General features: G+C 45.9%; 1 protein-coding gene across 1 annotated transcript in view; it reads left to right on the top strand.

The window, feature by feature from the left end:
* The window catches only part of CLIC4 (chloride intracellular channel 4), a 50871-nt gene extending 41163 nt beyond the window's left edge, over positions 1–9708 (top strand). Inside the window, exons 5-6 of the mRNA XM_084788360.1 lie at positions 5550–5731; positions 6855–9708. Of these exons, the coding sequence (XP_084644486.1) occupies positions 5550–5731; positions 6855–7019 (347 nt within the window). The 3' untranslated portion in view covers positions 7020–9708. The remainder of the gene's footprint in view (positions 1–5549; positions 5732–6854) is intronic.
* The last annotated feature ends 3117 nt before the right edge of the window (positions 9709–12825 follow it).

Below are 12825 nucleotides of genomic sequence, written 5' to 3'. Positions count from 1 at the left end.
AGTTACTGAATCTCTTGTTTATTATGGGGTACTGGCAGCCTATGATTAGCCCCCCGTGCTTTTGCTGTGTATATGTGCACTAACTGCCGTGCTCATAGTGGCCTCTGGACTCACCAGCCTCCTGATCTCTTTACATCATAAAATGAGAGTTTTCATTTCAGGTCATTATTATGGTGAGGATAGTTTAGTGGTACAGATACAATTTGTTTTAATTAAACGATGCTGAGTATGAGGCCAGCCTGGACTACACGAAACTCTGTCAAGGCAACAGCGGAAAACCAAAACCATCCATAAAACCCAGTCCCTAAAAGTTAGAACAGTAATAGGAGGAAACACAAAACTCTGCACCCTAAAAATGTTCTGAGTCTGCCCTAGGTGCAGCAGGCTCCGGCGGCCTGTAGCCCAGCACACCTGCAGACGGTGTTGAAAGCAGCAAATACCTAACCGTGAAACACGGGCCGGTTTCCCTGTTTTAGTTTCCAGCTCTGGCTCCTTCCTAAAGTCTGGTCAATACTGCAGCATTTCATATTCAGCGTGCGATTCCCATATCTCTGCTCTTAGTTTGGGATTTTTTTTTCTCTCCCGCCAGTGAAGGGGGAAGAGACAGTTTTAGTGCCCAGGCCAGGCTTACATCTATTTTTATAATGTGCTCTGTGCCTGCCTTGGTTTAGGAGCAATCTTTTTTCTGACTAAAGTTTCCATCTAAGCAATTTATACCCTAAGCAAATGGTTCAGTTGGAATCCCTTCTTCCTAGAGCGTTTTTCCTGCCTGCTTGTCCAGCCCCGTGTTCACAAAGCTGGCTTTTATACCCAGGTCCGCTAGCTCGCCAGCTCTCTGCGCTCTCAGTCATAATGTGTTTATTTCAGTGTGCAGTTTTGAGGGCTGGAGAATTGTTTGAATGTCTTTTCCTACATGGCGGGGAGAAGAGGAGAATAAAATGACCTTTCCTCTGCCTTGCAGGATGGAGGCTGGGGGAAGAGAAAGTGACTCACTTAAGTATAACTTAGTATTCTATTTTTTATCTGTCAAGTTGTTGTTGCCTTAAGTGGCCACCTACGCCTGCTGTCTTTAGGATGCTGCAGCCAGTAAGAAAAGGGACCAGCAAATACACAGCATGTAGGCTTTGTACTCAGTACCTATTGGAAGAGAAGAATTCCAGTTGCCAAGCTACTTTTTCCCACAAGGACCTGCCACTGCCCTGAGACTTTAGGAAACACTTTTAAATCAAATTTGAGCTGAATGCTTGTCCCCTTGTGGGCTTGTTGCAGCTCTTTGTCTGTTGAGAGCAATTGCAGGCTTTTATTTAGTAAGTCTAGGCAGTGGGGCATCCACCTCCCAACACTTTACACAGAGCCGGGCCGTCGCTTTTTCATGACAAGTCTTTGCTTTACCAGCCTACTAAATATTTTTAAAATCAAATATATTTGAACAAAGAACCTTAGGATCTAATTCTAAGCGCTTAGATGCCTAGCTGCTATACATTAGCCTAGTGAGAGTGGGCAAGGGTACAGTGTAAACCAATAGCATTTAATGAATTAAATGAAGGGAAACGACAGATAGATACATAGACAGACAGACAGACAGATGGACCTTTTGGTGATAGGTACAAGTTGGCTGGGAGTAGCTTTATATAACCTCAGCATTCAGAGAGAGATGAGCTAGGGGTGGTGGCACATGCCTTTAATCCCAGCACCAATGGGGCAATGGCAAGGCCAGGCCAGCCAGAGAGATGGGTGAGACTTTATCTCAAAATTAAATTTTCTGGGCTGGAGATAGAACCCAGAGCTTCTCACACACTAGCCAAGGACTTGACCACCAAGCTACACCCTAGTTCAGATATATATGATATATATCAGATATAATATATATATTAACAAGAATGTTTATGTCACATTTAACACGCTGCTTTGAATCTGCCATTCAAGTTATATAATAGAGCAAGTTATGCTTATTGGAAAAGCTAAAGTTGGACAGGACACTTTAAAAAAAATATGGTATTTTTTATTCTTTGAGGCTACCATGCATGCACACAGTGTGTTTTGAGCCTGTCCACTCCCTTCCTCCACTAATCCTACTCATGATGACCCACTGTTTACAGTTTGTGCTGCTCATATATTCCTGGGGGTGGGACCATTGCTGGAACATGGATGACCTACCAGGAGCCACACCTTTAAAGACAAGTGACTCTCCCTCCCCCCAAGTCACCAGCTGGCAGTAGTTCCTCAGCTAGGGTGGGAGTTCACAAGTCTCCCCCATTCCCGTGTTGGGGTGTTGACTGGTGTAGTACTGTGCAGGCTGCCACAGCTGCTGTGAGTTCATGAGTCAGGGGTCCTGTCCAGTCCAGTCCAGAAGACATGGCTCTGATCCTCCCTGACTTACAATTGGAAAATAAATTCAATATAACAGAGTTTTTATGTGCCACCTCCCAGTGTTGGACCTTGTAGATGTCCCCAAGAGGTTTTGGCTATGACCATGGTACCAGTGAATGTCCTTGAGCTAAATCACAAATAGGTGTGGACAGATTTGCACTTTCCTTCTTTGAGACGGCATCTTACTGTTGGCCTTCAGCTCTCCTGGATGCAGATTACAGGCTTGTGCCGCCATGTCCAGCTACTCTATGCATTTTAATTTTGCCAAGTCTGTACCAGTTAGTATTTCCACTAGCCTCAAAGTGTCTATTTCCACATGCTTCTGACTTGCCTTTGTCTGCATTTAAAATTTTTGCTGTATTTCCATAGGCCAAAAATGTTATTTTTAAATTTTTCTTTTTTCTTTTTTCTTTTTCTTTTTTTATTTATTTTTTTATTTTTTTGGTTTTTTGAGACAGGGTTTCTCTGTGTAGCCTTGGCTGTCCTGGACTCGCTTTGTAGACCAGGCTGTCCTCGAACTCACAGCGATCTGCCTGCTTCTGCCTCCTGAGTGCTGGGATTAAAGGCGTGCGCTACCATCGCCCGGCTAAATTTTTCTTTTTTCTTTTCTTTCTTTCTTTCTTTCTTTCTTCTTCTTCTTCTTCTTCTTCTTCTTCTTCTTCTTCTTCTTCTTCTTTCTTCTTCTTTCTTCTTCTTTCTTCTTCTTCTTCTTTTTGTTTGGTGGTGTTGTTGTTGTTGTTGTTTGAGACAGGGTTTCTCTGTGTAGCCTTGACCATCCTGGAACTAGGCTGGCCTGCCTCTGCCTCTCAAGTACTGGCATTAAAGGCATGTGCCACCACTGCACAGCATTTTTTTTTATTTTCATAATTAATTTTAAGCTGTGTATACTGCACTGCACTTTGTTTCTGAGATTTTGGGGTGTGTGCGCGTGTGATAGCGTCTTAATGCTCAGAGAGAAGCAGTCCTCGGACTGTCCAGACCCATCGCTCTCTGGTGACTCGCTGCTGCCTCCCAGTGGTTGATCTTGGAGTTTTCTTATCCTCATGACTCACACCTTTGGGGAATCAGCTTTAGAACTTCTTTCTATTCATTGGCTAGCACTGTTTTGGAACCTTCTAGTACTTGTTTGTGTCATATATCTTATGATGATGCATGAATTATTATTAATAATGATTAATATAGGAGGCTGGAGAGATGGCTCAGAAGTTAAGAGCACTGATTGTTCTTCTAGAGGTCCTGGGTTCAATTCCCAGCACCCACATGGCTGCTCACAACTGTCTTGTCACTCCAGTCTTAGGATGCCCAGTACACACATGGTGTACAGACACCCATATACATAAAATAAAAACAAAAGGTTAAAAAACATTAAAAAAAACACTGATTAACATAAATTATTACTAACTTTCCTCTGGGTTTTCTATTTACCTTGGTTTTTATTCAGTCTTAAGATTCTCTTGACCAGGCAGTGGCACTCGGGAGACAGAGGCAGGTGGATCTGAGTTGGAGGCCAGCCTGGTCTACAAAGCAAATTTCAGGATAGCCAGGGCTACACAAGAGAAACTTTGTCTCAGCACCCCCTCTTCCCACCCCCCAAAGAAGATTAAACTTTTTCCCCCCTCTGAAATACAACCATAAAATGATTTTCCTCATACCCCTGACTCCTTACTACCTATTTCTAACCCTGGACTCATTAATTCATGAACTTTGTTTTAGCTGTTTATGCTTTGCCATCAAGCTGTATAATATTAGCAGAAGATAGTATCTGTTGCTGTGTGGTTTTAATCTTTTGTTTTTAACTGCTTATTCCTGCCATGTCTCCAGGTCCTGCTGGGTTGTCATAATTTCCCAAATTTATTTTTGAGCTCTAGCACCCTCTGCTGCTTATTTGTTTTCTAAACGCCAAAGCAAACCAAACCAACCAAACAAACAAAAAACCTAAAACTAAAACACCAAAACCAACAACCAAACACCCTGTTTTCATCATGCAGATAGTGAGGGTGATCTTGATGAATCCAGACCTATGAGCTTGTCACGGTCAGTTAAGATAACACATTACAACTTAGTACTTACCTAAGTAGAAACTTAGGTCCATTCTCTTTTCATGTTTTAAAAGGGGTTTTCTGTTTTATAGCAACTCGGGCCTCCTTCATTCCCATTTCCTTCCCTCCCCCCAGACACAAGTACAAAGTTCCCCCCTCACGTGCCTCACTCTGATTAACCAGGGCTCAAGAGTTCCGGGAGAAGACTGTCACGGTGCTGCACCCAGCCCTTCCATACCTGACTTTGAAAGTATTCCACATTTTGAGCCTCTTTTTTTTTTCTTTCTTTTTTTCCCCATACATCTTCTCCATACATTTTTAAGAAACTCATTCTCTTCCTCCTCCCCCCTCCCCCACCCCCCTCCCCTACCCCCTCCTGGCCTGGTGGCTCCTGTATGTAATTCCATTACTCACATGACTGAGGTAGGGTGACTATCAGGTTTGAGATCAACCAGGACTCCAGAGCAAGACTCTGCTGCACACAGTTTGCTGTTTGCTGCATTTTCTGTAGGACATTCTGCAGAAAACTGTAGCAAACACCATACTTGGGAAATAGTGGAAGACTTCCGTTTCCTCGAGATTGGGAGCTAAAAATGGGCACTCACTGTCACCCCTTCCTCCCAAGTGTTTTCCTGGGAGCATTAGCGTAAGAGAAGAAAAGAAAATGAAAGGTCTATGTCTCAGTTATGTTCCTATTGCTGTACTAGGGCGCCAAGACCAAGCCGAAGTACAAACAAGAGAGTTTATTGGGGCTTACAGTTTCAGAGGGTGGGTCCGGTCATCACAGCAGAGCTGGGTGGCAGGCAAGCGGGCGTGGTGCTGGAGCAGTGGCTTAGAGCTTCTGATCCGCAGCACAAGGCAGAAAGGCTGGCCGACAGACAGACAGACACTGGGAACGACACATTCCCCAGGGACACACCTCCTCCCAAAAGACCACATTTTGTGTAACCCTCCCAGACAGTTCACCCTCCAACTTCCAACCAAGCACTCAATATATCCTAGCTTACAAGGGCCAGTTTATATGCCCTGTTCAGTCTTGTTCTTGGGAGCCGAGGGTAAGAGCAAACCCAGACGGTTACTGAGACACAGCCCCTGCTCAGGGCTGGCCTTCCTCCCTGACGGTGTTCTCATGGCTTTCAGCGCTGGAGAGGGGCCTCTTGAAGACGCTGCAGAAACTGGATGAGTACCTGAATTCTCCCCTCCCGGATGAAATTGACGAGAACAGCATGGAGGACATCAAGTTTTCCACCCGCCGATTTCTGGATGGCGATGAGATGACATTAGCCGACTGCAACCTGCTGCCCAAGCTCCACATCGTCAAGGTGAGTGTGCAGAACCCAAGCCATTCTCCACCCCAGTCAGGCAGTGCTGTCAGGGACGCATCCTGGGGCTAATTAAATAGAAAGTGTCTTTAAAATTCAGATGTAATCCTAGCACACAGCCAGGAGAGTCAGGATTCCTTCTCAAGGCTGGATTCAGCTGCAGGAAGCCCTGTTGCAGGGAGGAAAAAAAAGTTGAGACTTAAACAAAACAAAAAAAATTGAGACTTGAGCAAGAAATTTCTCCAAGATATACCCAGGTGCAGTGGGGCCCAGCACTTGGGAAGGCAGAGGCAGGTGGATCTCTGTGAGTTAGAGGGCAGCCTGGTCTACAAATTGACAGCCAGGACCACAGAGAAACTCTGTCTCAAAAAACAAGAACAGACAAAATTTATCCAGCGATTGTACTCAGCCACCTCCCAAGTCCCAGGCAGGTTTCCCAGCCACTGTTGAGTTTCCAAGTGCATGGAGTCCTGTACAGCCCTAGGCTACATGTGAGCCGGGCCTGGCTCAGGGTTAGATTGGTGTCGCTCTTCCCACCCCACCCCAGACAGGGTTTCTCAGGGCTCTCTGTAGACCAGGCTGGCCTCAAACTCACAGAGAACCACCTGCCTCTGCCTCCCAAGTGCTGGGATTAAAGGCATGAGCCACCTCCACGAGGCATGTAATTTTGTTTCTTCCTCCTTCTCCTTCTCCCTTCCTTCCTTCCTTCTTCTTCCTCTTCCTCTTTTTCCTCCTCTTCCTCCTCTTCCTTCTTCCTTCCTTTCTTCTTTTTTTTTTTTGAGACACGGCTTCTCTGTGTAACCTTGGCTGTCCTGGACTCACATTATAGACCAGGCTGCCTCGAACTCAGACTGCCTCTGACTCCCGAGTGCTGAGATTAAAGGCGTGTTCCACCACCCACCTCCTGGCTTTTAAAAAAAAGATTTATTTATTTATTATGTTTACAGTGTTCTGCCTGCATGTGTGCCAGGGCACCAGATTTCATTATAGATGGTTGTGAGCCACCATGTGGTTGCTGGGAATTGAACTCAGGACCGTTAGAAGAGCAGGCAGTGCTCTTAACCTCTGAGCCATCTCTCCAGCCTTGGCTTTTTGATGTAACCCTTGATCTCTTGCCTTTCAGGTGGTGGCCAAAAAATACCGCAACTTTGATATTCCTAAAGGCATGACAGGCATCTGGAGATACCTGACAAACGCCTACAGTAGGGATGAGTTCACCAACACGTGTCCCAGCGACAAGGAGGTGGAAATCGCATACAGCGATGTCGCCAAGAGACTCACCAAGTAAACCACACTTCTGACAGAGATGCCTTCAGATTCCCCCAAGAATCCGCTTTCCTAACAGACTGCTCCGCCTCCTCTAAAGTAGAAGTGTATTTTGCATGAACACTTTGCAGTTATTCAAGACTAGGGTTAAGGGTAGACAACGTATAGTAGTTATTTCCAGGACATACTCCTAAAAGCAGTATTATTCTAGAATCCTCCGCCCCGCCCACCTGCCCTGCCATCTGCTATCCTCCAAGTTGGAGGCACTCTGCTACAAGCGCCGTCACCCGAGAGGCAGTTTGCTGTCACTCTGGAGCCCCGACCATCACCCGTTCACTGTAGATGGCAGAACTTGAGGTGCAGTGTGACACCAGCGGACCCCACGCTGGGGTATATGCATGGTACAAGTAATATTTATGTACTGGGGGTTGTACTATCGAGTAAGGAATATGGAAGGATAGCTTCTGTGTCAGACACGCTGTTTCAGTGTAGTCTGTCCTGGGGTGTGCTGAGGGACGCTGCAGTCTGAGAAGGCTGCCTTCTGTAGAGACTGCTGGTTTCTCCGTAGACAATTAGTTTTGCCTAAAATGTGTGTCGTTTGTATAAATTGTAACATCCAATGCTTTGTAGAAACTGAAAGACTGGGAAGGCACTCTCAAAATGACAAGAGGAGATGGGTGGGTTCTCTGTCTACTATGTTATCTGCTGTGCGGGCTTCACCCAGGGCCAGTCAGACATTTACAACAGTATTGCTGCCTTCATTGTAACAGATGTCTTCTCCTCTGCCCCCTTCCCCCCCTCCCCGTGTGTGTGTGTGTGTGTGTGTGTGTGTGTGTGTGTGTGTGTGTGTGTGTGTGTGTGTATGTGTGGTACTTGGGATGGAACCCAGGACTTTGTGCAGGCCTGACAAGGCTCTGTCCCTGAGCCGCACCAAGCCCGCCTCCCTCTGTGTAAGCTGAAACTTATATGTAGTCCAAGAAAGGAAAGAGCTTGGTAAAAGTAGAGATCCCCTCCCAAACGACATGGGCTTTCTAGGTAGTGCTCCAGCGCCTGCTTGTGACTTTGCTATGTGGTTGTCTTTTTTACATAGTTTGTTCAAGAAGTACTATTTCTCACAGGCTCTGCTTTAAGGCAGCCATGTTTTCCCCTTGGTGTGCTGGGAATAAATGGAAGCATTCTGACTCAGAAGTAGCTCCCTTTTAAGAACTTACCAGAAATTTCCTCAGCACGGGGGCAACTTTTCATCCTGTCCTTGTGGCTCAGGGAGATGCCTTGGATTGTTCCTCACACGTGAGCACCCACCACTGTGCAAACACTGGGTGCTGATGTGTCTGGTTCTCTCTGAGAAGTGACCCTGCCCTGTCTGGAGGATGGAGTGTCCGAACTCTACATAGTGACAAGTTGGCCTTGGGTGGAGTTGAGTCTAGAAGATTCCAGAGAAGGGTGGCTGTTCTTTCTGTCAGTGCGCTAAGTGAGGGCATCTGGAAGAAGAGCTCCGATCCTCATAGCAGAGGATGTTTGGGACGGTGAAAAAGATGTGCAGAAACTGCCAGAAATGCCTACACTTGGGTAGTTGTTCTCGGTGGCTTCCTAAATTGCCTCGTGGTTGCTCTTGGTGTCTCTGGATGTCCAAGGAAGCGACAGTCTGTCTTGGTTTTGATGAAGGTAGCATTGTTTTTCTCTATAGAGAGAGGCGTTTTAGTTTTATATCGAGACGGTCAAACAAAATTGAGATCGGCAAATGGACAGAGGCCGTAAACAGGAAGGCCCTGCAGCAGGCACTCACCTGGCCTCTGTGCGGAGGTCGTGGCTTCCGGGCTGGAGCTGTGGAATGTGAGTGTTTCCGTGTGGACACAGCGTGCGGACTGGCCTATGCCCACCCTAGTGACGCATCCCTCTGCTTTTGTTACCCTCCTTTCCTTATAAACCCGTCATCTCAGGAGAGAGATTCTGAGCGGAGACTCCCTATTTTCCAGTGGATACTGAGAAACTGTTGAGCGGGGTGGGGGTTGGGGAGCCTCACTGTTCTAAGTACCATTACTCTTTGTTGATGTAGATACAGACTCAGTACACGCAAGGGAGACAACACGAGCTGTCATAGCTCCAGGCTCTGCAGTTGGCCTCTACCACAAAGAGGTTCTGACTGGCTTGTACACTAGGCGGGATCAGCTCTAGACTTTAGGCGTTTCTACTTCTGAGCTATGCTTCCGTAACCCCCTCAGAGCTGCATGTAGATAGCATTTATTTCTGCATATTTAAAAACCCACTTAGGATATATCTACAAAGAAGAAATGAGTGGAAGTAGAGATTATTTTTTTTTTTCATGAAGATTTTGGGCCACACCTCATGGGAGTTGTAATGGACTCCCCAGTGTCTCGGGCTGGCAGTAATCAGCATTTGGTTCAGAGAGAGAGAGAGAGCATTTGTTAGTGAAATTCACAGCGGCCTTCGTAAAAAGTTTGTGACAATTATCAAAGTGGGGGCGACTAAAATGACTCCATCATGCAAAGTTTAAGTCTCAAGCCATAAAAATGGAGCTCCGAAGCCATAGTGCTGAGCAGGCTTGCAGTGTTTCTTTATAGAATTCCTTGGGTAGGAATGAAAGCTCGTGACAGAGTGCTTGCGTTTTCTTCTCTCGGGAACATCAACACCAGTATATTGCTGGCAGCTATTGTATTAAGAAAAATAAATATATTTTCACTATCAAAGAACTCGTGTTTCTCCTTCCTGGACATAACTTTGGTATAAAACTGTTCTGAGACTACTTTTCAGATGTGAATACAGCACAGTCACTAGGAAGGGAACGGAAATGCTTATCAACCCATAACCAGTGCGGAGGATTAACTTAGTAAAAACCAATACCCGTAGCAAAGTAGGGCTCATGTAAAAAAATATTTATTTTTATGTATGTGCACGCACACGTGTGTGGGGTGTCTGCAGAGGGCAGAAGAGAGCATTAGGTTCTCTGGAGCTGGAGTGACAGGCTGCCTGGTGTGGTCCTTGACAAGTGTAGACAGTTTTAACTGCCGAGCTGGTTCTCCAGCCGCAGAACCAGTGACTTTTTTTTTTTTTTAACCTGATAAAGGGGCTGGAGAGATGGCTGAGTTTAGAGCACTGACTGCTCTTCCAGAGGTCCTGAGTTCAATTCCCAGCAACCACATGGTGGCTCACACCCATCCATAATGTGATTTGATGCCCTCTTCTGACCTGCAGATGTACATACAGGCAGAACACTTTATACATAATAAACTTTTTTACAAAAACTGATAAAACCCTCCACAGTGACATCTAGAAAGTGTGAGGCAAGAGCATGGCGCGGGAGCCTTGGAGCCACCCAGGGTTGTCGCAGCAGCATCCCTCGGCTTTTCACAGCTGCTGTGGAGGTGTCGCAGAAGCACAGTGAGACCAGAAGGCAGGAGTGGACGGAAGTGAGAAAAGATAGTTTTTGCACATGTGTCTGTGTGTAATCCAAGTTGAATTTCTATGTGCAACATTAAATAGCTGGAGAGGTGGCTCAGCACCTGCAAGACCCATAATTGGTTCATAACTAGTTGTGACTTCAGTCCTATGGGATCTGTCACCCTCCTTGGGCACCAGGCATGTATGTGATGCACAGACACATATGCAGAGAAAACAGCCAGTTATGTAAAATTTAAACATTTTTACAAGTCAGTTAAATGCCATATACTAAGCAAATGAGATACCAAGCTAACGTTGCTTTCCTCAGAAGAAAACCTGGGTGATGGAGGGGAAATAAGTGGGAAAATTTTGATCTTGTTTTGAAAGACTTTTAAGAAATTTAAACCAATCCTATAGAAGATTAAATGACAGCATATATGGTTCCCTTGTAGAGGAAAATACAGAGGATTGAAACACTGAACAGAAATCTGCTGGGTGTGGATACACATACCATGTTCATAAAAGCATAAGAATTCCAATTGTCTCAAATATATATATAATTATTTTTTATTTTTTGGTTTTTCAAGACAGGGTCTCTCTGTGTAGCCTTGGTTGTCCTGGACTCACTTTGTAGACCAAGCTGGCCTCGAACTCCCAGCGATTCAAATACATTTTTTATGCCAACTTTCCACCACTCTGGCAAAATATCAGACATAAGCTTATAAAGTGGTTCTTAACGTCTTTAAAGTCACCGTCATGGAAATGCATGTGTCACACCAGCCTGGAGGGTGGAGTGGGGTGGTGACAGGTGGATCCCAGGGCCTCACGGGCTGGCTAGTCTAGCAGAAAGAGGAAGCTCCAGGTTAGAAGAGACTAATTGTCTCAATGAATGAAATGGATGAGTAGGTGGCGAGGGTAGAGGAAGACCCTAAACATCTACCTCTTGCCTCCCTGCATGCTTGTATGGATGAGCATGTGCGCATGCGCACACACACATACAAGCGCACACATTAGAGCGAGCATTCAGTGGAGTTGTAGCAGAGAATCTCCAAATCTAAAGAAAGAAATGGACATCCAAACCCAAAGGTATGTAGAGCCCAAATGCACGTGGTCAGAGGACCTACTATGACGCCTAATAGTTGGGATTCCAAAAGTAGTAAAAGCTGTAAGAGAGGCACACACAGAAACATCAGAACAACCTTAGGCCTCTCCAGAGAGCCCCCTCCCTTCCCCCTCCCAGCCAGGAAACACGGCATCATTTCAGGCCCGGAAAGGAAATACCTACCAGCCGAGATTGCTACATCAGCAACGTTCTCTTAAAACTGAGGGACAGTGAGGACATCTCAAAACAAGCACCAACTTCGACAGCTCGAAACCGCCGAGCCAGCCTTGCAGAAGACACTCAAAAGGAGCCCTAAACACTGGGGTGGGGGGTGGGGAGGTGGGGAAGATAGGAGACTGGAGATACACTTCATACAAAGGCTGCATGAGCAAAGGAGAGCCAGGAAAGGGTCCTCACGTCCAACACAGGAAGCCAGAAACCCCCTGATACAAATAGAGGAGGAAGCATGGTGGCACACGCCTTTAATCCCAGCACTCGGGAGGCAGAGGCAAGCGGATCTCTGTGAGGTCGAGGCCAGCCTGGTCTACAAAGTGAGTCCAGGACAGCCAGGAATACACAGAGAAACCCTGTCTCAATAAAATAAAACAAAGAAAAAAAAACCCATAAAAAACAAAACATCATGGTACTGGCACAAACTCAGAAATGTAGATCAACGGAAGAGAATAGAAATCAACTCATATAACTACTGCTACCTAATATTTGGCAAAGGTGCCAAAACCACACATTGAAAGAAAGGCAGGAAACAGTGCTGGGAAAATTAGATCCACAGGCAGAAGAACAAAACTTGGCAAAAGTCATTCAAAATGGGCCAAAGCCATAGCATAAGATATGAAGCAAACAGACGGGGAAAGAAAACACACAACATTGCAGGCATAGATACTGCCCTACTTTCATTTCCGTTGCTGTGACAAAGTACCCTGCCTGAAAGAAAGTGTCTTTGAGGAGGAGGGGTTTATTCGGCCTACAATTCCATGTTAAAGTTAGTCTTGGCAGGGGAGACAAGATCAGGAGCAGAGACGAATAAAGGCAGCTGTGCTGCTGGCTTGCTGTTTTGCTCAGCCATTTTCCTTCACTTAACATGGTTCAGGACCCAGCCTAAGGAATGGTTCCACCCACAGTAGGCGGGGCCAGCAGTGTCCCACAGACATGCCCACAAGCTAGCCTGCCTGACCTGGACAATTTGTCACTGAGGCTCTCTTCCCAGAGATTCTAGCTTGTGGCAAGCGGACATTTAAAACTACTCACCACAGGCGAGGCATTTCTGGAAAAGTAACTCAGGACATATAGGCAGCAACACACCTGTATT

The sequence above is a fragment of the Acomys minous genome (assembly GCF_964271855.1).
Source record: "Acomys minous genome assembly, chromosome: 6".
NCBI lineage: Eukaryota > Metazoa > Chordata > Mammalia > Rodentia > Muridae > Acomys > Acomys minous.
Note: the sequence above shows the minus strand (reverse complement) of the source record. Positions and strands in the feature narration are given on the sequence as shown.